This window comes from Manis javanica, chromosome 10 (assembly GCF_040802235.1).
Source record: "Manis javanica isolate MJ-LG chromosome 10, MJ_LKY, whole genome shotgun sequence".
In the NCBI taxonomy this organism is placed as follows: domain Eukaryota; kingdom Metazoa; phylum Chordata; class Mammalia; order Pholidota; family Manidae; genus Manis; species Manis javanica.
The window spans coordinates 23,538,777-23,565,045 of NC_133165.1; the positions used below are offsets into that span (position 1 = coordinate 23,538,777).

The 26,269-nt window shown below is 44.6% G+C and overlaps 1 protein-coding gene and 1 long non-coding RNA gene across 2 annotated transcripts; one reads left to right on the top strand and one right to left on the bottom strand.

The window, feature by feature from the left end:
• Nucleotides 1-324: 324 nt before the first annotated feature.
• Nucleotides 325-26,269, bottom strand: LOC140843844 (nuclear envelope pore membrane protein POM 121-like). Its single transcript, XM_073214257.1, has 9 exons — nt 26,067-26,269; nt 24,459-24,668; nt 23,996-24,136; nt 22,521-22,692; nt 21,010-21,101; nt 20,321-20,391; nt 18,262-18,588; nt 16,591-16,713; nt 325-515 (listed from the first exon to the last, which is right to left on the bottom strand). The coding sequence occupies exons 1-9, from the start codon at nt 26,267-26,269 to the stop codon at nt 325-327; spliced, it is 1,530 nt and encodes a 509-aa protein (XP_073070358.1).
• Nucleotides 1,286-9,419, top strand: LOC140844006 (uncharacterized). Its single transcript, XR_012122062.1, has 2 exons — nt 1,286-1,400; nt 6,438-9,419. It is a non-coding gene; the product is annotated as an uncharacterized lncRNA (long non-coding RNA).

The following is a 26,269-nucleotide window of genomic DNA, read 5'->3' on the forward strand; positions in this document are numbered from 1 at the left end:
TGTGTGCTGGTGAACTTAGTGCCGGGCTATTGCTCTAGGTGAGGGGCCTTAATATATGAGTTACAGATTCTCTGTGGAAGTGATCACCTTATGCTAATTACTGGGCAGGTCCATGTAACATATCCCAGAGTTGCTAGGCAAACCTTAAAAACTCACTGCACTTTAGTCATCTTGACTCTCAGTGGAAAATAAAGTTAAATATTTTAAAAGACACAGATGCCAGACTATTTTATATTAAAAACAGCTAATGGGTAGGCAACCTATGGAATGACAAAATACAGTTACATACCATAAATATGATAAGAGGTTAATATCCAAAATATGTCAAAAAGTCCTGCGACTCAAAAACAAAACAAAAAGATAACCTGACTGGAAAATGAGCAAAGGGCTTGATTCCTCCAAAGAGGATGTACAAACGGCCAGTAAGCACAAGAAAAGACATTCAACATCACTGGTCATTGGGGAAATGCAGATCAGGACCACAGTGAGACAGCACCTCACAGCCATCAGGAGAGCTATGACCAAAAAACAGAAAATAACAAATGTTGTCAAGTGTTGGGAGCAAATCTGTGGGACTTTAAGCAGATTCGGTCATAAAAGCCTTAAGACAACAGCAACGTTTTGAGTAAAAATCTTTCCTGTAAAATCAGCTAGAAATCTTTCCTGTAAAGTCAGCAACAATGAACCCATCCACGCGTTAGAAGCAAGTTTTCCCCTATTACTAAGAAGCACATTTAGTGAACTTCTAGGTTAGAGCAAGGGGTTAGTTTACCTAGCAACATTTGCATTTCTAAGTTAGAGTTAGTGGTTAGGCCACCTCACAGCATGTGCCTTTTCTGTCCTTTGTTAAGCAAGAAACACCTCCCCCACCCCCAAAATGGCAAACTCCCCACTTCTCTTCCGGGTCCTCCGTTCCCGTCTGCGCCAACCAAGACCCAATCACCCTTCTACACCTCCCCGCCGGCACCACCTAAGGTCCAATTATCTCCTGACCCACCCCTTACTTGCTACTTGTATAAATTGAGCCTGTAAACAATAAACTGTGCCAGCTTGATCAGACCTCCTGTCTTGCTGGTCATTCTTTGTGTCCCTTGCCCCATTCTTTTTTATTTTTCAATTCTCTCCTCCAGGTCGTCGACCCCCGTTGATAGTCCTGCAGGTCGGGACAATTGGCGCCCAACGTGGGGCCCCAGATGGTCCGTGAGAAGGCCCGATCGACCGAAGAGGAAGGAACATCGCCCCCAGGAGGGTGGTGAACGTCGCCCCTGGAGGGTGGGCCTACCCACCCACCCACCCACAAAAGGAGGTGTCTGTAGCGAGACCTTCGCCTGAGTCGCCACGTTCTGAACCCGGCGTGAGACAGACTCGTGTGTGTATTTCCGCGGCGACAAAGTAGGATGGTAAGTAAAGTGATTATGGGGCAAGAATCCCCCCTCCCGAGAAGAATTATTTATAGCCAGATTCAAGGAGTCCCTCAGGACACGAGGAACAAGGGTTAAGAAAAAAGATTTGAAATGTTTCTTTGTCTTCCTAGAAGATGTCTGTCCTTGGCTCCCTCAAGGAGGGACCATTAGTGAAAAGAAATGGCAACGCATGGGCGATTGCCTTCAAGACTATTACAGAGCTTTTGGTCCAGGAAAAGTGCCTGTGTCAGCATTTAGCTATTGGAATCTCATTAATGATATCCTGCGCGTTCATCGCAAATGGCCCGATTTTCAGAAAGTTGTTATTGAGGGAGAAAAAACCTTGAAATCCTGCTCCCATCCCCCTTCCGAAGCCTCCCGGCCAGCTTCCCCTTCTTTTAAAACACACCCTTCAGATCCTGTTACAAACCCCTCCCAGGACCCAAGCGAGCTCCCTCCCTTGCCAACAATTGAGTCTCTTTCTCCGTCCCCTCCCCTTGATAGTTCTGCTGATCCTGTTATTCCTCCCCCAAGTATTTACCCTACTCTCATTGACCTAAACCCTGATGAGCCCCTTAGTCCTGCTGATGAGGCCACGCTAGAGGAAGGGGCAGCGCGCCATAATAATTCTAACTGGCCATCAAAAGGCCTTGCTATTGTTCATGCCACCCCGCCCATCCCTGCCACTATGCCCTGCCCTCCACCTATAAGCCCACCTGTAAGCCTGCCTCCCTTCCTCCCACCACCACCTTATCATTTCCCTGTCCTTGACCAAGTGTTCCCTGCCTCATCAACTCTCTCCCATGAGCATCTGCATATGACAAATGACCTCTCAGTCCTCAGGCACATGGTCAAAAACAGAAAAGAGCAGATTCAACTCCTGCAGGCCATCCGTGATTTAGATCAAGAGCTCTCCAAATTGACTCACATAACTTACATCCAAAAACCCCCTTCTAAGAGCGTTCCCCCCCCTCAAAATCACTTGGGCAAAACCAGAAGAAAACATCCAACCCTGTTTTAACTTTCCCTGTCTCCCTACATAGTGGAGTCTCTATCCCACGAAGCCCCTCCCCTAGATTACTTGACCCCGATAACCCTGAGGAAGAAAGTGGTGACCCTGATATAGATGAGGAACATCCCATGAGTACTGCTCCTGAGGTTGGAACTAAAGGAGATTTGTGGCATGATGACCGCAAGTTAGCAGCCTGGTCATTTTGCCAAAGATTGCCCACTGCCTCAAGACCCTCGACCCCCCAATTCTAGCTTTAATCTGCCCCTCCCTAGTAGTTCAGGCAATGCCCCTAAATCAACTAATCCATTCTCCCCCTCCACCCCTTGTCCCAAATGTCAAAAAGGATATCACTGGGCCAGAGACTGTTGGTCAAAAACCGATATTCAAGGTCTCCCCCTCCCTGTTAAGAACCAGGGAAACCCCTTCAGGGGGCAACCGCCAGCCCCCCTGCAAAGGATGAACCCTGGGGCAATTGGGTTCATCCCCTCAACAGCGACCCAAAACCAATGTCAGACAGTAATCCAAAGTCAATCTCAGACCTCTGGAGAGCCACAAAAAACAGCCCAGGATTGGACCTCTGTTCCACCACCAGCACAATATTAACTCCAGAAGAATGGGCAAAGCTTTTGCAGACGGGCATCCGAGGCCCCCTCCCCGCTAACACCTTTGGCTTAATTCTGGGACGCGCTTCAGCCTCCCTAAAAGGGGTTCAAATACACCCCGGAGTGATTGATCCAGATTTCAAAGGAGATATCCAAATCTTAGCCTCCACGCTTAAGGGCCCCCTATACATCCCAGCAAAAACTACTCTTGCCCAGCTCCTCCTTTTACCCCTTATCCCTTCCTCTAACAAGTGCCTTAAAGAGCACCGCGAAATGGGTGACATCGGCACCATAGACATCTATTGGGCTCAACAAATCACATGCGCTCGCCCCATGTTAACTCTGTCCATTAATGGAAAAGCCTTTCAAGGCCTCCTAGATTCAGGAGCAGATGCCACTGTTCTTGCTAAAGAACAGTGGCCCTCTTCCTGGCCCCTTACAGACTCCACTACCCACTTACAAGGAATCGGGCAGTCTCAAAACCCACAAATTAGTTCCCAGTCCATTCATTGGTCAGATCAAGAAGGGAATTCAGGGACAGTTACTCCCTTTGTAGTTCCTAAGCTTCCAGTCAACTTATGGGGACGAGACATTCTCTGTCAAATGAATATTATTATGTGTAGCCCAAATGAGTTAGTGACCAAGCAGATGCTGACACAAGGCTACTTGCCAGGCCAAGGGTTAGGAAAAAATGCACAAGGCATTAAAACTCCTGTGACCATCGTATCAAATACTCAAAAAAGGAGACTAAGATTCCCTTTCTCCTAGAGGCCACAATCATACCTGTACCCCAGCAGCATGCTGATAAAATAACATGGAAAACAACCGAGCCTGTCTGGGTTGATCAGTGGCCTCCGAAGACAGAAAAATTACATGCAGCCACGCAGCTTGTACAGGAGCAGCTGGCAGCAGGTCATATTGAACCTTCTAATTCCCCCTGGAATACCCCCATCTTTGTCATTGCAAAAAAATCAGGCAAATGGAGGCTCCTGCAAGACCTTCGAGCCATTAATAAAGTTATGGTACCTATGGGTGCTCTACAGCCCAGTCTCCCATCCCCCGCAGCCATACCCATAAACTATTATAAAATTGTTATAGACCTGCAAGACTGTTTCTTTACTATCCCTCTCCATCCTGATGATTGTGTTCATTTTGCCTTTAGCCTTCCCCAAATCAACTTTAACAAACCAATGCCTAGATATCAATGGCGCGTTCTTCCCCAAGGTATGGTGAATAGCCCTACCCTAGCCCAAAAATTCATAGCTTGAGTTTTAGTCCCCGTTAGGAGACAATGGCCTCATATTTACTTCCTTCATTATATGGATGACATCCTTATTGCTTCTCCTGATGAAGCCCAAGGCATTGCCTGTTTTCAACACCTTATAGAAACCCTAGAGGCCTCTCATTTAAAAATTGCTCCCAATAAAATTCAATTTTCTGAACCCTATACTTACCTAGGCTACAGCCTCCAGGCTCACAAGATTTTCACACCCAAAATAGAGCTCCAAACTTCCTCTCTCAAAACACTGCACGATTTTCAAATATTGCTAGGCAACCTACAGTTTTTAAGACCATACCTGAAACTTCCCCCTGAAAGCTTAACTCCCTTAAACAATTTATTAACAGGTGACTCACATCCCCTCTTCCCCCCGCACCCTCACGCCCTTAGCAGTTGCTGCTATAGAACAGATAAATCAAGCTATCTCTCTACAAACCTCTTTTCAGATTGACTACTCTTCTCCTTTATATCTTATCATTTGTGCCACCACCCATGCTCCAGTAGGAGTTTTTTGGCAGTCAGCCAAGACCCCTGAACAACGAGGCAAGCCTCTTCTTTGGGTCTACCTCTCCAACAAACCTATAAAAGTCATAACACCTTACTTTTCCCTAGCTGCCTCTATTATCATAAAAGGGAGAAAATTAAGCAGACAGTATTTTGGTAAAGATCCTGATATCATTGTAGTCCCGTATACTACAGAGCAGATAGATTGGTTGCTACAAACCAATGATGACTGGGGTATCGCCTGTGCCTCCTTTGCTGGGACCATAGATAATCACTATCCCACTGACCCTTTGATTCAGTTTAGCAGACTGCATCCCCTAGTTTTCCCTAAAGTTACCTCCCCCTCTCCTTTGCAAGAAGCCCTCCTTATCTTTACAGATGGCTCAGCAACAGGGCAAGCAGCATATGTTATTCAAGGTAAAACCCCTGTTTCCCTGTCCACTTCCTTTTCATCTGCTCAACTTGTTGAACTTTATGCAGTTCTCCAAGTGTTCCAATCACTCCCTAATGCCCCTTTCAATCTATATACAGACAGCTCTTATATAGCTCACTCAGTACCTCTCCTAGAAACCACTCCCTTTATTAAACCTTCATCTAACACCACTGATCTGTTCAAACAAATTCAATATCTCATAGTCCGATGCTCCAACCCCTTTTTATTGGCCATTTGCGAGCTCACACAGGACTCCCTGGCCCTCTTTCAGCAGGCAATGCCCTTGCTGACCAAGCCACCCATACTCTTCCCTTAATAGCACCAACTTTTAGCAGTGTACCCCTAACTCAAGCTCAGCATGCTCATTCCCTCCACCACCTTTCAGCAAATACTCTGCGGCTCATGTTCAAAATTACCAGAGAGCAAGCCCGAGAAATTGTCAAAAGATGCAATGACTGTGCTCCACATCTTCCTGTTCCTCATTTAGGAGTGAACCCTCGGGGACTGATCTGGAATGAAATTTGGCAAATGGATGTCACTCATTTCACCCCCTTTAAAAAGATGAAATATCTTCATGTTACTATAGATACCTTTAGTGGTTTTATCTTTGCATCGCCCCTTACCGGAGAGGCTTCTAAAGATGTCATTACCCACACCTTGCGCTGTTTTACAGTGCTGGGCAAGCCAAAAATTATAAAAACTGACAATGGGCCAGGTTACACAGGAGCTAAATTCCAGCGCTTCTGATCTGACTTCCAGATAAAACATATCACAGACATCCCCTATAATCCCCAAGGGCAAGGGATTGTAGAACAAGCTCATCAAACACTTAAAAACACGCTCTCCCGCCTCAAGAACAATCCCCTCGTGTATACGACCATCAGCCCCCATAACCAACTTAGTCATGCCTTGTTTGTCATTAATTTCTTGACGATCGGCTCCCACAGACGCTCAGCTGCCGATCGGTTATGGCACCCAAAAACCAATGAGCTTCAAGCGTTAGTAAAATGAAAAGACCCACTGACCTCTGCATGGAAAGGTCCTGACCCTGTTATAATCTGGGGCAGAGGGTCCATCTGCATTTATGACCAGCAAAACTCTGAGCCTTGATGGCTCCCTGAGAGACTAGTTAAAACTGCTAACTCACCACCGTCCAGATGGGAGTCTCCCTCCCGGCCTGAGACAAATTCTCCTTCCATTGCAGATGCAGTCACCAACAATCCTCGTTCTCCTGATCACGACTACAGTTCTGAGTCATCAGCCAGCGCCACCTCCCGCGAAGTCCCGGCATTTCCCCTGGAACTACACCTGGGTAGTGCTGTCTGAAAGAGGAGACGTTGTTTGGTCCCGCTCTCAAACATCACCAGATGTCTGGTGGCCAAACGTTCTACAGCCCGATCTCTGCAAGCTAGCCCTCGGTGCAGGAGCCCCTTGGGGAGTAGAACATCTCTTCGAGCAGAGTGAAGCGCCTTTTATCCCTCGTGCAGGTCTCACCTACCCTGGGTGCTCTGACCCGGGGCGCCAGTCAGTTCTTAGGTCATTTCCCTTTTATGTTTGCCCCGGGCAACACCTGCCCCGTCACCTCCTCCATAAATGCAGAGGCAAGACAGATTATTATTGTGCATCATGGGGGTGTGAGACTACAGGGGATACTTACTGGAAACCCTCTTCTTCCTGGGACTTTATCACTGTCAAAGCCAATTATTCCCACAGCCCCTTTGAGGGGCATAAATACCCTGAAATACTCCCCGAGTGCAAACCTGAAAATAGAGCTAAAGGGTGGTGCAATCCTCTCTCCATCACACTTACTGAAAAAGGGATGCAAGCCTCAAACTGGGAGCAAGGATACACTTGGGGCCTTCATTTATATAAAGACCATTATGATGAAGGCATCACCTTTTCTATTAGACTCCTTAAAGAGCTCCCCGCCACCCCTTCTGTTGCCATAGGCCCAAATACAGTCCTAGGTGGGAAACACCTTCCCTCACCAAAGCTCTCCACCCTCTCACCTAAACATAGCTTTACAACTAGTAGTCTTAAACCCTTCCCTACACCGCTAGTGCCCACTCCAGCGAGTTCTAAAAACCTTGTCTTCACTCTCATAAATCAGACCTTTCTCAGTATTAATTCCACCACCCCTGAGCTTACCGCCGAATGTTGGTTATGTTATCTCTCCTCCCCCCCTTCTATGAAGGCACTGCCATCCCTGGCAATTTCTCTACCCCCAATGATACTCACAGCTGTCGTTGGGAATGTACTAGTTGGGAAGGCCTAACCTTAGCCCAAGTAGTCGGTAATGGGACTTGTATAACTAATATTCCTCAAAAGATCCCTCATGAGTATACTCACCTCTGTTGAGAAATCTTCCCCATTGAACAGAGACCCCGATATATTATTCCCCCAAAAGACGCTTGGTGGGCCTGCTTAGATGGACTCACCCCCTGTGTTTACAACCCCGTATTGCAAGAACATGGATTTTGTGTTCTTGTAAAAGTTATACCCAGGCTTATTTACTACCGGTCTGACGAGTTCTTCCATATCTGGGAACAATCTTCAGACCCTTCCCTCCCTAAATGCTCCCGCCGAGAACCCATTACTGCTGTTACTATTGCTGTTTTGCTTGGCTTAGGAGCTGTAGGTGCCGGTACGGGCATCTCTTCCTTAGTTCTTTCTAACTCTCGCTATCACGAACTCAGTGCCACTATAGATCAAGATATCCAGGAATTGCAAAAAGGAATCTCTGACCTGACAGATTCTATCTCGTCCCTCGCTGAAGTAGTTCTCCAAAACCGCAGGGGACTAGATCTGCTCTTTCTGCAGCAGGGCGGGCTTTGTGCCGCCCTAAAAGAAGAGTGTTGTTTCTATGCTGACAAAACAAGGGTTGTTAGAGATAGTATGAGAAGGGTCAGAGAAGGGTTAGAGAAAGAGAGCAGAGTGAAAGTTGGTATAAAAATTGGTTCTCTACCTCGCCATGGCTCACTACTCTTTTGCCCTCTCTCTTAGGCCCCCTTATAGGATTAATATTGCTCTTGTCTTTTGGCCCTTGGGCTCTTAAACATCTGACGAGCCTTGTAAAAAAGCAAATAGACACCCTTGTAGGCGAGCCTATTCAAGTCCACTATCACAGACTTGCTCGTGATAGTGATGATGAAGAAGCTCCCTCCTCCAGCAGATATGCTAAGAGTCCTTGAGTAAGCTGGCTGAGTACCCAGGGTAATGGCAGTGAAAAACCTGCCTTGAGGGACATGTCTGATTACATAGAGGTTTGTCTCCAGCATCTTCCTCTCCTCAAAAAATAAGGACATTTCATGCGTCATCAAGCAACTCCCTTCTCTTCAGCACAGTCTGTAAGACTAAAGGAGCTCTCCTCGCGTGCCAGGTACCCATATGGAAGGTACCCACTGAGGATCAGACCCCTGTACCCGCCCCCTTGGAGTACTCAGCTTTACAGAATTCTCACTCAAAAACATTCGTTTTTACAACAAATCAAGACTGGTAGCCAATGACGGGTAAGATATGGTTGTATAGGGAATACCAACCTAAGACAGGGTATAGTCGCTAGAAGACTATAGCCCCATGACGGGTAAGGATTTCCTTCAGCCGTACAACCTAAGACAGGCACAGGCCTTGACCCAGCCAGAGCTAGGCTGGCTGTTTCAATATAAGAAAAACGGGGGAGATGTTGGGAGCAAATCTGTGGGCCTTTAAGCAGATTCGGTCATAAAAGCCTTAAGACAACAGCAACGTTTTGAGTAAAAATCTTTCCTGTAAAATCAGCTAGAAATCTTTCCTGTAAAGTCAGCAACAATGAACCCATCCACGCGTTAGAAGCAAGTTTTCCCCTATTACTAAGAAGCACATTTAGTGAACTTCTAGGTTAGAGCTAGGGGTTAGTTTACCTAGCAACATTTGCATTTCTAAGTTAGAGTTAGTGGTTAGGCTACCTCACAGCATGTGCCTTTTCTGTCCTTTGTTAAGCAAGAAACACCTCCCCCGCCCCCAAAATGGCAAACTCCCCGCTTCTCTTCCGGGTCCTCCATTCCCGTCTGCGCCAACCAAGACCCAATCACCCTTCTACACCTCCCCGCCGGCACCACCTAAGGTCCAATTATCTCCTGACCCACCCCTTACTTGCTACTTGTATAAATTGAGCCTGTAAACAATAAACTGTGCCAGCTTGATCAGACCTCCTGTCTTGCTGGTCGTTCTTTGTGTCCCTTGCCCCATTCTTTTTTATTTTTCAATTCTCTCCTCCAGGTCGTTGACCCCCGTTGATAGTCCTGCAGGTCAGGACAGTCACGGATGTGGAGAAATTGGAATGCTTGTGCACTCTCAGTGGGAATGTAAAATTGTGCAGCTGCTAAGGAATATGTAATGGTATTTCCTCAAACAAAGAATAAAATCCTATGATCCGGCATCATTTACACTTCTGCATATATATACCCAAAATCACTGAACACCGAGCTTCAGGAACCTTGGTTCACAGCAGCATTATTCGCAGTAGCTAAGACATGGAAGCAACCTGTCATGTCCATTGATGGATGAGTGGATGAACAAAATGTCATGTACACATAACAGTGGGATTATTCGGCTTAAAGGGGAAAGAAATTCTGATACACGACAACAAGGATGAACCTTGAAGGCATTATGCGAAGTGAAATAAGCTAGTCACAAAAAGATAAATAAAGTATGGTTCAACTTCTGTGAGGTACTTAGAGCAGGTAAAATCCTTAATACCTTTCATAAACTAAGAGAATTTGCTGGTCTCAATCTTAATTTTTTTGTGACTATGGATTCAAGATTACAATAGCTGTATTGTGTTTAGCTATAAAAGGCCATATTTGTAGAGAGGGATTGTTACACTGGATTATTTGGGCAAAAACTAGTAAACAAGTAAACTTGTTAAGTAGACGGTGGAACTGCTAGTTTCTACCCTTTTATCCTGTTATTGTAAAGAACTTAGCTAACAAACATGGTTGTATTTGAGTACTAGGAATGAATTTTGAGGGTCAGGTATCCATCAGATATAAACTGCCTTTGGGAAAGAAAAAAAATTCTGTAGGGGCAGAGAGAGAGAATGCTGCTAGAGCTTAGCAAGTGACTAGAATTCTGGAGGGGAGTGTCATTCTGGATTCTCCATTGTTTACCTACCATCATGAGATAGTTTATTTCCTCTTGAAGGGTGGTATTTTCTGGTTTGTGTTTCACAAATATGAATTATGTCCAAGGGCAGAAATGGAGTAAAAATACGGAAATAATTGTGGGTATTGACATTAACATTTTTTCTCATCTGTATGTTCTGTCTTAAAAACTATTGTGGTAAAAGACAGGTAAATTTTACCATTAGTGATATTTAGTGCATTCGTAGGATTGTGTGACCATCACCCCTTTCTGGCTCCAGAACATTTCCATCACCCCAAAGGCAAGCCTGGTGCCCATGAAACAGCTGAGGTTCTTTCTTTTTCTACATTTTATTTTATTTTTTTTGGTATGGTTAATATACAATCACTTGAACAACATTATGGTCAGTAGATGTTCCCCATTATCAATTCCCCCCCCCCCACATATGGCATTACAGTCACAGTCCATCCTCCCCAGTCCCTTTCTCTTTGGTAGCTGTCAGTCCATTACTGGGTTCTGTGACTCTGCTGTTTTGTTCCTTCAGTTTTTTCTTTGTTCTTATGCTCCACAGATGAGTGAAATCATTTGGTACTTGTCTTTCTCTACCTGGTTTATTTCACTGAGCGTAATACCCTCTAGCTCCATCCATGTTGTTGCAAATGGTAGGATTTGTTTTATTCTTATGGCTGAATAGTAGTCTATTGCGTATATGTACCACATCTTCTTTATCCATTCATCTACTCATGGACACTTAGATTGCTTCCATTTCTTGGCTATTGTAAATAGTGCTGCGATAAACATAGGGGTGCATATGTCTTTCTCAAACTGGGCTGCTGCATTCTTAGGGTAAATTCCTAGTAGTGGAATTTCTGGGCCAAATGGTATTTCTATTTTGAGTTTTCTGAGGAACCTCCATACTGCTTTCGACAATGGTTGAACTAATTTATTGATCATGTTTATATCCAAGAGATTTTTGCCTTTGTTTTTTTCCTCAGAGTGTTTTATGGTTTCAAGACTTACTTTCAGGTCTTTGACTCATTTTGAATTTACTTTTGTGCATGGGGTTAGACAATGATCCAGTTTCATTCTCTCACATGTAGCTGTCCAATTTTGCCACCACCAGCTGTTGTAGAGGCTATCATTTCCCCATTGTATGCCCATGGCTCCTTTATCATATATTAATTGACCATATATGTTTGGGTTAATATTTGGACTCTCTATTGTGTTCCACTGCTCTGTGGGTCTGTTCTTCTCCCAGTAACAAATTGTCTTGATTATTGTAGCTTCGTAGTAGAGCTTGAAGTAATCTGGATACCTTTTATTTCTTTGTATTGTCTGATTGCCATGGCTAGGACCTCCAGAACTATGTTGAATAAACGTGGGGAGAGTGGGTGTGCTTGTCTTGTTCCTGATCTTAAAGGAAAAGCTTTCAGCTTCTTGCTGTTAAGTATAATATTGGCTGTGAGTTTGTCATATATGGCCTTTATTATGTTGAGGTACTTGCCCTCTATACCCATTTTTGTTGAGTTTTTATCATGAATGGACGTTGAATTTTGTCAAATGCTTTTTCAGCATCTGTGGAGATGATCATGTGGTTTTTGTCCTGTTTGTTGATGTAGTGGATGATGTTGATGGAAGTTTTCAAATGTTGTACCACCCTTGCATCCCTGGGATGAATCCCACTTGATCCTGATGATCTTTTTGATGTGTTTTTGAATTCAGTTTGCTAAGATTTTGTTGAGTATTTTTGCATCTATGTTCATCAGAGATATTAGTCTGTAATTTTCTTTTTTTGTGGTGTCTTTGCCTGGTTTTGGTATTAAGAGTGATGTTGGTCTTGTAGAATGAGTTTGGGAGTATTCCCTCCTCTTCTATTTTTTTGAAAACTAAGGAGGTTGGGTATTAGGTCTTCACTAAATGTTTGATAACATTCAGCGGTAAAGCCATCTGGTACAGGGGTTTTGTTCTTAGGTAGTTTCTTGACTGTGGATTCAATTTCCTTGCTGGTAATTGGTCTGTTCAGATTTTCTGTTTCTTTCTGGGTCAGCCTTGGAAGGTTGTATTTTTCTAGAAAGCTGTCCATGTCCTCTAGCTTATCCAGTTTGTTAGTATATAATTTTTCATAGTATTCTCTAATAATGCTTTGTATTTCTGTGGTGTCCGTAGTGATTTTTCCTTTCTCATTTCTGATTCTGTTTATGTATGTAGACCCTCATTTTTTCTTGATAAGTCTGCCCAGGGGTTTATCTATTTTCTTTATTTTGTCAAAGAACCAGTTCCTGCTTTCATCAATTCTTTTTTTTGTTTTGTTCTTCTCAATTTTATTTAATTCTGCTCTAATCTTCATTATATGCCTGCTTCTACTGACTTTGGGCCTCATTTGTTTTTCTCTTTTTAGTTTCATTAATTGTGAGTTTAGACTGTTCATATGGGATTCTTCTTCTTTCCTGAGGTAGGCCTGTATTGCAATATACTTTCCTCTTAGCACAGCCTTGGCTGCATCCCACAGATTTTGTGGTGTTAATCATTGTCATCCTTTGTCTCCCTATATTGCTTGATCTCTGTTTTTATTTGGTTATTGATCCGTTGGTTATTTAGGAGCATGTTGTGAAGCCTCCATGTGTTTGTGGGATTTTTCATTTTTGTTGCCTAATTTATTTCTAGTTTCATACCTTTCTGGTCGAACAAACTGGTTAGTACAATTTCAATCTTTTTGAATTTAGCAAGGCTCTTTTTGTGGCCTAGGATATGGTCCATTATTGAAAATGTTCCATGTGCACTTGAGAAGTATGTGTATTCTGCTGCTTTTGGGTGTAGAGTTCTGTAGATGTCTCTTAGGTCCATCTGTTCTAATGTGTTGTTCAGTGCTTCATTTGCCTTACTTATTTTCTGTCTGGTTGATCTGTCCTTCAGAGTGAGTGGAGTGTTGAAGTCTCATAGAATGAATGCATTGCATTCTATTTCCCCTTTTAATTCTGTTAGTATTTCTTTCACATGTGTAGGTTCTCCTGTGTTGAATGCATAGATATTTATAATGGTTATATTTATCCCTTCATCATTACACAATGTCCTTCTTTGTCTCTTGTGACTTTCTTTGTTTTGAACTCTACTTTGTCTGATACAAGTACTGCAACTCCTGCTTTTTTCTCTCTATTAGCTGCATGAAATATCTTTTTCCATCCCTTCACTTTTAGTCTGTGTATATCTTTGGGTTTAAAGTGAGTCTCTTGTAGGCAGCATATAGATGGGTCTTGCTTTTTATCCATTCAGTGACTCTATGTCTTTTGATGGGTGCATTCAGACCATTTACAATTAGGGAGATAGTCCCTAGGTATGTACTTTTGCCATTGCAGGCTTTAGATTTGTGGTTACCAGAGGTTCAAGGGTAACTTCCTTACTATCTAAGAGTCTAACTTAACTCACTTAATATGCTATTACAAACACAGTCTAAAGGTTCTTTTTTTTCTCCTCCTTTTTCTTCCTCCTCCATTCTTTATATATTAGGTATCATATTCTGTACTCTTTGTCTATCCCTTGACTGACTTTGGAGATAGTTCACTTAATCTTGCCTAGTCATTAGCTGTTCTACTTTCTTTACTGTGGTTTTACCACCTCTGGTGACACCTAGTACACCTTACGAATCCTTCCATCTAAAGCAGTCCATCCAAAATACACTGTAGAGGCAGTTTGTGGGAGGTAAGTTCTCTCAGCTGTTGCTTATCTGGAAATTGTTTAATCCCTCCTTCAAATTTAAATGATAACCCAGCTGGATAAAGTATTCTTGGTTCGAGGCCCTTCTGCTTCATTGCATTAAATACATCATGCCACTCCCTTCTGGCCTGTAAAGTTTCTGCTGAGAATTCTGATGATAGCCTGATGGGCTTTCCTTTGTAAGTCATCTTATTTCTCTCTCTGGCTGCTTTTAATAGTCTGTCCTTATCCCTAACCTTTGCCATTTTAATTCCTATATGTCTTGGTGTTGTCTTCCTTAGGACTCTTGTGTTGGGAGATCTGTGCACCTCCATGGCCTGAGAGACTATCTCCTCCCCCAGACTGGGGAACTTTTCAACAATTACATCCTCAAAGACACTTTCTATCCTCTTTTCTCTCTGTTCTCCTTCTGGTACCCCTGTAACACAAATATTCTTCAGGTTGAATTGGTCACACAGTTCTCTCAATATTCTTTCATTCTTAGAGATCCATTTTTCTCTCTGTGCCTCAGCTTCTTTGTATTCCTCTTCTCTAATTTGTATTTCATTTATCATCTCCTCCACCATATCTAATCTGCTTTTAAAACTTTCCATTTTATGTTTCATTTCTGATACTGTGTTCAATAATGATTAGAACTCCAACCACAATTCCTCCCTGAGTTCTTGAATATTTTTCTGTACTTCCATGAGGATGTTAATGATTTTTATTTTGAAATGCCTTTCAGGCAGATTTATGAAACGATTTCATTTGAATCTTTCTCAGGGGTTGTATTCATATTCATAATTTTACTCTGAACCAGGTTCCTTTGACATTTCATATTTGTATATGGCACCCTCTAGTGCTCAGAAGCTCTACTCTCTGGAGCTGCTCAGCCCCTGAAGCAATGTTGGTGGTTGAAGGGGAGTAGCATTGGTGCTTGGGGGGAGGAAAGAGCTGTTTCCTGCTTCCTGGCTGCTGTGCCTGTTTCCACTGCCAGAACCAGTTAGCCGAACACACAGGTATAAGGCTCTATGCTTTGCATTTGTAGTTGCTGTAGACAGGGCTGGCCGAATGCAAGGGCTGGGTTTTACGGTTTGCAAGCCAGGTGGGGCTGGCTGGGAGAAAGGCGCAGTAGGCTGCTTATCACAGAGGTGGTCCTTGGAGCTGTGTAGCCACCCAGGGAGCTGGAGTTCCAGAAGATCGTGAAAGCTCCCAACCTGCTGTGCAGAGTGCACCTGGACAATTTTCTCTGCCTCTCCTTTCTCCTGAGCAATAAGCTCTGTGCAATCCTTGGCCCTTTAGCAGCCCTCTTGCTGTTTGGAAATCTCTCAGATTGCCTGGCTTTCTTTTGTCCCAGAGTAGCCAGATATGGATCCCTACTTTCCACAAGTGGCTGGAATCTCAGTCTCTCCAGGTATTCTGCCTATCTTAGCTCTCCAACCCCCTAATCATGAGAGTACCATGAAAACACCATGAAATGTATGTTTGTGCTGCCATATCAGATCTCCAGAGTTAGGCATTCAGCAGTCCCAGGCCTCCACTCCCTCCCTGCTCCTCAGTGGCACCTGACTGCCAGTGAGGTCACTTCTCTCTTGGCCTCTTCTTTGAGGCACTGTGCCCTGTTACGCAGGAAAATAGATATGAGTGGGATGGAAAGGGAATAAGGCCAGGAAAAAGCCCACTAAAAATGACCCAAAGTGAATCAGTTAAAGCTCAAAAAGCCAGGACCAACTTGGCCTGGAGTGTTTGAATATTCCCCAGAGAAAGGAGGGTACCTCAGCATAGCCCATGACTTTATTGTATTAATCATGCAGGCCCAGCTTATTTTTTTAACTTTACCTACATGCCATTCCCCACCCCCACCCCCACCGCCTTTGGCACTAATCAAGTAGTTTGCAATCTGGGAAATTAATAATGGCAAGCAAGTCCAGCAAAAACAACATAGTCACAGGCAGGAAGGATTCCATCTTAAAGATAAGATTGCATTTTAATACCCAGGATGTTAAGAAGTAAGATTCCTAACTTATTCTCTAGCAAACAGACAATAACTCAGCCCACCTTGGGGACCAGGCAGGCAGTCTTGTTTGATATGCACCCAGACCAAGAAGGCTGGGCTCCCAGGGAGAAATCACAGCAGGAAGTTGCTTGTGTTAAGTTAGTTCTAAGTATTATTCAAAGACCACCTAACAGGTCTGCAGCCCCAGCCCTTAGTCACATTCCTGAAGAATCCTTAAAAGGGGGAACCCCCAAACTCTCAGGGAGCTCCTCTCCGTGAGGTCACCTGCACGTTCTAAGTGCATAAACTTTTCACTTTAAACTCTCTCTTTTCAACCTCTCGGGGTGCTTCTCTCTGAGATTGACTGCACTTTTTCTGTAAGTAATTTTAAATAAAACTTTTCCTCTGCTTCACTGCTCTGTCTCTGCCTTTCAATTCTCTTTTGCAGTGGGGACAGGGGCCAAGGAAAATACACAACACTCCCCCAACAACCCCACCTCATCTTCAAGGAATACGCAGGTCACCCTGACTAGAGAGACTTGCGACTTACCAGAGGTTCCAGGTCCAGCAAAGCCCTGGGCAGGTGCTGAGGATGCCCCAGAGGAGAGGCTGCTGCCTGATGCACCCACTACAGGGGCAGGGGTGTTCTGACCAAAGGTGGGTGTGGATGTGCCTGGAATGGAGAGACCGCAAAGAACTGTGACAACTAGGCCCACAAGAAGAAGGTGTCAAAATAAGCAGCAATGAACTAGGGGTATGTCTGCTTGGAAATGCATCCCCACAGGATCCCTTAGCCCGCACCGCACATGGGGTGACTGGGTCCTAACCCCTGTGCTCCACGTGAGCTGGAGCTCACCCCCCCCACCACCAGCTGCAGCAGAGCACAAGCCCCTTAGCTGCACTTTGGCCACCTGAGGAGAACCTTTGCACCCCCTTGGCCACCACAGCACAGCTGAGGGGGACACTGGGTGCACCTCCCTTCTCTCATGACTAATATTATGTCTCTTCCCCGTTTGCTTGCTCCCTCTCCTCTAATTCACCGCAGCCCCACACCACAGCCAGCACCCATCCTCCCACAGGCCCACTCAATCTCGATCTCCTGCACACGCTTGCCCTCATGGCGCCTCCTGCCCAGTGCTGGGCTACCGTCCACAGTGGCTCTCTGGGAAGATCCTCTCACATGTATCTGTATCTGTCTAGGCCTGAGGTGGGGTGGGTGCCTGCCACGGTGCTGACCTTGCATGTAATCTTCCACCCCACCTGGCCTCTAGGGGTCACACCTTATTGCAACCAGGAACTGATCCTCCCCCAGATCTCGGATGTGAGCACAGTGCTGTCCCTGCTCCCGTGCCAACCGCACCCACTCCAGATCCTCTGCCTCATCAGGGCCTGTAGTCAGTCCCCTGCCCCTCCTGCTCCCTGTGCCATTTAACCAGGTTGGGTTCACTCTCTATCCACTTATTTTAGGTTCACACCTCAAGGCTCACTATTGCTGGGCAGATACACACAACTGTGCTGACCGGCCTTGCTTCAAATTCCTAACCACAATTTCCCAGACTTCACAACTTCCCAGCATGGCTCTTGCATTTTATTTTCTCCCCCTCTCCATAATGACTACTGAGAGAGGCCCTCCTTGGTACACATCTCCCCCTAACATGCTCCAAGGAGCTCTTATGTACAGTGAAGAAAACAGAAGCTCCCTGGGCCCAAACTCCTTATCATGCATCTTCCACATGGCAAATAAAATCACTTCCTTGAGCCTGAAATTCTATGGTGACTTCCCTTAGTACTTTAACAAAAACATTTCAAAAGGCAATGAATGAATTTCTTTCTGCCTGTCTCTTAGTGTCATTTTATCCCACTTTCCTTTTTAAACCTCTAGCCACACCTGGCTTTTGTCTGCTCATGAAAACATTAGGCTCCTGTCTACCTTTGCTCCTTTGCCCCTATGCCTGCAATGCCCTCACCCCCAGCCACTGTCCCTGCTCCCAACTCTGGAACTATGGCCATGGCCTCAGTTTGCAATTGCCTCAGAAAGGCTGCTGCTGTCTACCTAAATAGCTCCTCTGGTCATGAGTTACACAGCTACCTGACACTGCTTACAGATAACATCTTGATAACATCTGTCTCTACACCACAGCATACAGCTCAGAGAGAAGAGACCATGTCGTCACTTAAAACAGCGCCTGGCAGTGCAAACCGAGCCCATTCCACATCTCACCTGCAAACACAGACATGTTCTGAGGTGTGCCGGCCACGTGGAAGGGAAAGGATGTGCTCTGGCCAGCTGCACCCAGGGAGTTCTGACTCAAGCCTCCCAAGAAAGGGGCCGTGCTGCCAGTGCTCCCACTCTGTCCTGCATCAAAGCCGAACACCCCAGTGGTGGAGATGCTGTGGGGTGCAGCCACACTCATCCCAAAGCCCCCACTGCCAGCAGGGCCTGTTAACACCCCGGACGTGAAGGGTAATGACGGAGTGCTGCCAAACACTGAGCTACTGGTCCCGCTGGTGGTGGTCTGGGTTGTAGTTCCAAAGCCAGAGGTGGTGGCTGCAAAAAAGGAGGAAACATGGATCATTGTCTAACCCCATACACAAAAGTAAATTCAAAATGGATCAAAGACCTGAATGTAATCCATGAAAACATAAAACTCTGAGAAAAAACATAGGCAATAATCTCTTGGAAATAAACATGAACAACTTCTTCATGAACATATCTCCTCAGGCAAGGGAAACAAAAGCAAAAATGAACAAATGGGACTATATCAAGCTGAAAAGGTTTTGTACAGCAAAGGACACCATCAATAGAACAAAAAGGCATCCTACAGTATGGGAGAATATATTCATAAATGACAGACCCGATAAAGGGTTGACATCCAAAATATATAAAGAGCTCACACACCTCAACAAACAAAAAGCAAATAATCCAACTAAAAACTGGGCCGAGGAGCTGAACAGACAGTTCTCCAAAGAAGGAACTCAGGTGGCCAATAGACACGTGAAAATATGCTCCACATAATTTGTCATCAGAGAAATGCAAATTAAAACCACAATGAGATATCACCTCACACCAGTAAGGATCACCACCATCCAAAAGACAAACAACAACATATGTTGGTGAGGTTGTGGTGAAAGGGAAACCCTCCTACACTGTTGGTGGAAATGTAAATTAGTTCAACCATTGTGGAAATGAATATGGAGTTTCCTCAAAAAGCCTAAAATAGAAATACCATTTGACCCAGGAATACCACTCCTACAGATTTACCCTAAGAATACAGCAGTCCAGTTTGAAAAAGACACATGCACCACTGTGTTTATTGCTGCACTATTTACAGTAGCCAAAAAACGGAAGCAACCTAAGTGTCCATCAGGAGATGAATGGATAAAGAAGATGTGGTACATGTACACAATGGAATATTATTCAGCCATAAGAAGAAAACAAATCCTACCATTTGCAACAACATGGATGGAGCTAGAGGGTATTATGCTAAGTGAAATAAGCCAGGCAGAGAAAGACAAGTACCAAATGATTTCACTCATATGTGGAGTATAAGAACTAAGGAAAAACTGAAGGAAGAAAACTGCAGCAGAATCACAGAACCCAAAAAAGGACTAACAGTTACCAAAGGGAAAGGGACTGGGGAGGATGGGTGGGAAGAGAAGGAGAAGGGTGGAAGAAGAAAGCGGGCCTTATGATTAACATGTATAATGGTGGTTGGGCATGGGGAGGCCTGTGTATCACAGAGAACACAAGTAGTGATTTTGTAGCATCTTACTACAATAATGGACAGAGACTAATGGGGTATGTGAGGGGAACTTGGTGAAGGGACGGTCTAGTAAACATAGTGCTCCTCATGCAATTGAAGATTAATGATAGTTTTTAATACTGAACTTTCACTAGGTGTCTCTGAAATACTATTTCCATGGTTTGGGCTCTTGGATGGTGTTGGCAAGATTCTTTCTAACAGTCAAGACGACGTGAAGTGGTCATTGCTCCAAATGCGTGCACATGGTTGCTTACTGGACAGAAATTGCCTGGACTGCTCAGATTCCCCACCTAGGCTTACCTTACCCCGAACCCGCAGGTGGACTGAGTTATGCTATACGAGTCTGGGCCACCTTTCTCCCTTACCAGACCATAAAGCTGAAGGACAGGAACGTCTCTCTCTGTAACTAACAGACCCCACACAAATCAAGGCTTAGTACGTGTGTCCAGTGGGTCGTGGTCCATGCGCCAACCATACACACTACCACCAACACATGCCACACGTTCATCAACTTACCCTGTTCTCCCTGGGACTCCTTGTCTACCGGCAGAACAGTAGAGCCAGCTTCCTGAGAAACGTCCTCTTCTCTGTAGGAAGAAGAGGCACAATTAAGTTTAGAAAAGTGCTGGATAACTTCTTACACCCTCCTAACTACCAGCTGACCAAAGTCTAGAAAAACCGTGACTAAGATCTCAGTGTGTCAAGACAACAAAAAGAAGCAAAGAAAATTCCTAAAGAAATGAAGGGAGGCAGTTCACAGTAGCCACACAGACACCTTTGTCTTAAAACAAGCAGAAAACAATCTTCAGAATGTTACATACAACCTGCCAAGTTTCTGAGAGTCCTAGTCACAACTCTATCTCTAAGAAAGTGGCATTCTAGTCGGGCACCTAGGGGGTCAGATGGGGTCTAGAATGTGAAGCCTGCTGCCCACTCCCATCAGTCACTCTGTTCACTCTGTCCCATGCAAGCCCTTCCCCTTATGCCGCAGCCCCTCACGCTGCAGCATGAGGTGGAGCAGAGGCTGGTGTGGTCACTGAGTGATGACTGCAAAAGATGAGATCGATTCAGGGTGGCACCGTCTCTGCCCCTTAGATGTGAACCGTTTTGATTCTGCAAATCAGAATCTCAGAAATCCTAAGAGCCAACTAAATTTCCCTCCTTTCCCACCCTCTCATTAATCCACACAGCAAATCACCGATTACCTTATTTTCTTTGCTGGCCTCTCTGGTGTCTGCGAGCAAGATGAGGCTGGGCTGGAGATGGGTGAGGCACTGGGACACCGCCTCTTCCAGAGCTAAAAGCCAAACACAAGTCACGTGACTGACCCTAAGGAATAACATAAGATCTGACATTCAACATAATTCTGTGGCTCTAATCCAACACTGTATATAAACTCTCCTTTTCAAGTGACTAAAAAAACATTTCTTTGTGACATGGGGCTTCTGAAAAGTGAGTCAATTGCCACTATTTAAAAGGGCCGTCATTGGCCAAAGTTGGAAAACTTGCATCAGAAAGAGCAGCTGATTCAAAGTAACTGTAATAAGACAGTGAGGGTAAGAAGGGCAAATTGGAGCGATAATAACTAACACTAAGTCATTATTATTCAGAGGAATAGAGGCATTGTGGTTATTAATGTTCAAAAAGTTTCAAAAATACACTGAAGTACCTACAGGTGAAACATGTTTGTACTTAAAAACACAAGAGGAAAACCAATTTGGGGTGGGGGTGTTGATGGATCAGGACTGACCAAACACTGTTAACTGCTGGAGCCACATGGAGGTTCATCATGATATTTTTTCTTCCTTTGTGTATGTATGACATTTGATGTAAAATTGTAAGAAGGGGCAGTGACTGTACGTCAGGTCTGTTGTGATCACTGATTGAGGAAATGTGTGAACAGTGCTCAGCAGAGGGCCTAGTGCAGAATAGATCCAGGTAGAGCTTCGTACTGTTATCCTCTGCATTGCCATAACTGCTTGGCTGGGGCCTTCAGCTCCTGTATTTGTCATTTATCATTAATGTGTCATTTATATTACACTAAGAGCCTTCTGTACAGATAAAAACTTATGTCAAATTCCTTCTCCTCTCAAAAACCTCCTTCATGCGTGCGTTACTTTTTTTCTAGCTCCTGTATATTGTGTGTCTGCTTACTGACAAGCACTGTAATGGGTGCTTTTCAAACATTCCCTTCAATCTTTACAACAATCCTTTAGAGATGAGAAAAAGAGAGTTTAAGTCCTTTACCTGCCCAAGAGTCTATAGCTACTAAGTGCCAAAGTCAAGATTTGAACCCAAGTCATTCTGGTAGCAAAACTTGATCTGTTCTCCAGTCTACACTACATCCTTTCTAAAAAGAATTATAACCACATATTTTTAAAACTTTCATTAAATTCCCAGTGCCTAGAGGATGAATTTATGACTCAATACAATTCAGATTCAATCTACCTTTTTAATCAAATTAGTACCATTTTTTGAATTATTCATCCTCTGTCCATTTATGTATAATAATGGCTCTGTCTTGTATTAGCTTTCCACATAGGCATTCTGGCCTTTCTAGTTTGTTCCACTGGTCCATAGCGATCATTCAAGGGTTGGTAACGGCTGTTAGCTTAGAGGAGATCTCAGCATCTGATAGAAGCTGGCTAGTAAACACTGCATAATCAACTAATAAATGCAAAGAACCCACTTCTTTCACACCACTAGGTGGGTGTACCTGAGAGATGCCTCCAGTGGAGCTGTAGGAACTGGAAATGGCATTGCAGCTGAACATACGGATGCCACATGTGCACGTGCCCTTCGAGCAGCTTACAGCAGAGGTGGAGGGTCTCTCGTGCAACTCATCATCTGAGCTCTGGGAACTGAGGCTGCTCTTCAGAGGCCCACGCCTAACAGGGAAATAAAATGGGAAAACACAGATGTGCTACTGAAAGGCACCGACATTGTTTTAAGGCTTCATCAACGGTCACAAAATCATTCCAACGTAATGGAAAAGGATAATGTTGTTAACTTTACTGTTAATTCAGCTAAACATGTCTCACAAAGTCAGAAAGGGAAAGCTCAGTATTTTAAAAATTAAACCTATGGTTCTACCTACGTATACTCTAGGAAATGCACACAAATCTATAGTGACAGAATGGGAACCCATGAATGCCTGGCAACAGGGGCAGGATGAGAGGGAGGTTTGAAGGCTCCACCAAGGGGCACCGGGAAACTTCTGGCAGTGATGGTGATGTTCATTAACTTGATTGTGGGGATGGTTTCGTGGGTATGAAATTTAGACAAAATAGTTATTGTGGCAAGTTACTCAAAATATTCCTATCTGATTTCAAAGAGGAAAATTTATAGGACAATAATTCTGATAAGGATACATGTCAAAATTGATCAAATTGTACACTTCAAAGAGGCACAGTTTATTTTTCTCAATTATACCTCAGTAAAGGTGTTAAAAAAAATTTAGGAGGAACCAACCCCTTTTTCTAAGATTCAAACTGAAACAAATTCCCTAACCATCTTTCCTGTGAAATAGTCATCCAACCGTTGTGACAGCACAGACAGCTCACTGTCTCCTGGCTCATGAATGTCAACCACAGAGCAGTTTATCCCTGCACTAGAGGCAATCCTACTTCCTCTTTCACTTACTTCGCCTATGGATCCCACCTGGAGCCAAGCCAAGCCAATTGTCCTCCTTTCATGTGATAGTCCTTCAGATTTTTGCAGGCCATTATCCTTCCCTCCCTCATTTCCTTATGCCCCTGAGGTTTTCCTCCTCTGGGCTAGTGCTTATGTACCTTTAGAACCCCCTCACCCACCACCACCCCGTGACATCTTGAGTTGCTTCACTCTCTCGCAGTGAATTTCCTTGGTGTCTGCCTCCTCTTGCAGGGCAGCACAGCCAACCAGCAGCGCCCCGCGGACAGCAGGACTAAGGCATTCAGGACCACCACTGACTGTCGGCTTTTCTCTAGTACTTACGGAAAAGGAATACTACAAAATGCATGTAACCTGTGCCTAATGAAAGGCAAGGCATTAAAGCTCTTGTTACCAAGCTCTTCCATGAGAGCTGAAGAAGGGGACCTGCTGTTCACACACAGGAGGTGGCCTCTGATTCTTCTGGGGAGTGATCTCTCTTTCAACAAACCCCAGGAGCCCGTGTGGGAGGCACGTTGAGTACTCTGCAGGGCGTGGTACCTTCTTTTACCCTCCCGACCAGCAGCAGATGTTTGGTCTTCCTCCTCCTCCACTGTCCTTTTCCTCCTCTTCCAACGTTCGAGGGCAAGCAGAACAGCCTCCTTTGACCACGGGTCTGGGGCCTTAGGGATCTGCGCTGCTCTGTAACAGAAAACAGGATTCTAGCATTAAGATATTCTGATGATCATGCTCCATAGCATGAACTTCAGGCGCTGGAAATCAGAAGCTATCCAACAAGAAAAAGGGTAACTTATACACTCACACAAATAGCCCTTAGCTGTTAAAAGTACAGTCTTGGGAAAAACTCAGAAAATAAAAAACTGCTCAATAACTAGAACTTGAAATTTCTCCTTCACATAAGGAGCTTTTTCCTTTCCTCTGAGTTACAGTTACTCTGTCAGATGAACAACTGCAAGAGAATAAAGTGGACACACTGGGAGTTTTTTCCTCGAGCAATGCTCACATTGGCAAATGAGCCAGGTTGCTCCCGGGAGGAGCACTCCTCTCTGTCGAAGGCCTGCACACCACTCTGGAATTACCAGGAGACAGCACACGCTTCCCGTGACCGCCATTCCAGCACAGCGTGGGAAGCACACGGGAATACGGGGCCTGCTGGATTGGGTATCTTCTTGGAGGTGTTATGCCAAACTGGTGTGGTGAAGTCCCACAGTCCCTGTGGAGAATGGGAGACACATTATGGAATCAAAGCAGCTTAGAAAAATGACAGAAAATTTAAATTCCTTAAGAACCATGTGGGTTCAGTTATTTTCCAGAGAGCTTAAGCCTCTAAGTAACACAAAACACAGCATTTTTATGGCAACTTTCCCCATTCCACCTAAGGGCAGAAAGTGGCAGGTACTTAACAGCTGTCCCTGCAATGGATTCAACAACTTTGAGGGGGAAATTGAAAAACTGCTCCTACAAGTAAAACTACAGTGGAAGAAAAGTGTGCGTAAGGACGTGCAAGGACGCAGTATACAAGAATCCTTCAATCTCTTATGCTAAATCATCAGAAATATACACCCAAAGTCAAACATTTTAAAAACCTGAATGTTCACATTTTCAAATAAATGTACTTATCAAGGATCTAGGGTTGTCACCAAAGTTTTGAATTTTGTTGTTATCACTCAGCTACTGGGACTAAAGGAGAACACAAGTCTTTTTAATCTAATCATCTTTATCAGCCAAGTTATATCCATTCAGGAGGTTTCCTGGGTACACCTCTTTGAGCTGGGCTGATACAATGTATTGGTCCAAAGATAAAAAAGTAATAAAACCTATTATAGTACTATACTGTACAGACAGATAGTATTCTCATGTGAAGCAGGGATATTTTAAGTGATTTACCAAGTATTCTCCTAACCCATACTGTATTAAAGTTCAGAGCTATAAGAACTGAAAGAAGGATTTGCAACAACGTGGATGGGGCTAGAGGGTATTATGCTCAGTGAAATAAGCCAGGTAGAGAAAGACAAGTATCAAATGATTTCACTCATCTGTGGAGCATAAGAACAAAGAAAAAACTGAAGGCACAAAACAGCAGCCGAGTCACAGAACCTGAGAATGGACTAACAGATACCAAAGGGAAAGGGACTGGGAAGGGTGGGTGGGAAGGGAGGGAAAAGGGGAACAAGGGGCATTAGGATCAGCATACATGATGTAGTGGGGTGGGCACGGGGAGGGCAGTATAGCACACAGAGAAGTCAAGTAGTGACTGTATAGCACCTCCCTATGCTGATGGACAGTGACTGTAATGGGGTATGAGGGTGGGACTTGATAATGGGGGCAGTCTAGTAACCACAGTGTTTCTCATGTAACTGAACACTAATGATACCAAAAATAATAAAAAGTAAAAATAAAAGGAATAGAAAAAGCCCCCCAAAAAAAGAACTGAAAAAAGGGAACAGTTCTGGCAGCACATCTCTTAACAGAGGCAAAAGGGAGGCAGGACACGGTGGAAACGCACCAAGGTGTTTGAAAAGGTGAAAAGGGCACAGAACCCACTTAGAACTTGAGAAAAAAATACTGTCAACGTCAAGTCCTCGGTCTGGGGAGGGTCAGCGTGTCTTACCAGCGGGAAGGTCTCCGAGGGGACCCAAGGAAACGAAAGGGGACTGAGGGCTGAATAGGATCGGGGCGGGCCGAGGGAGCCGTCGGGGCGGGGCTTGCCGGGCGGGCGGGGCTTGAGAGGAAGGCCGGGCGCGGGCGCCGGCGCCTGGCCTCCGGATCGGGGGCGGAATGCTGGGGGCGGAGCTTGCTCAGAAATCCTCCCAT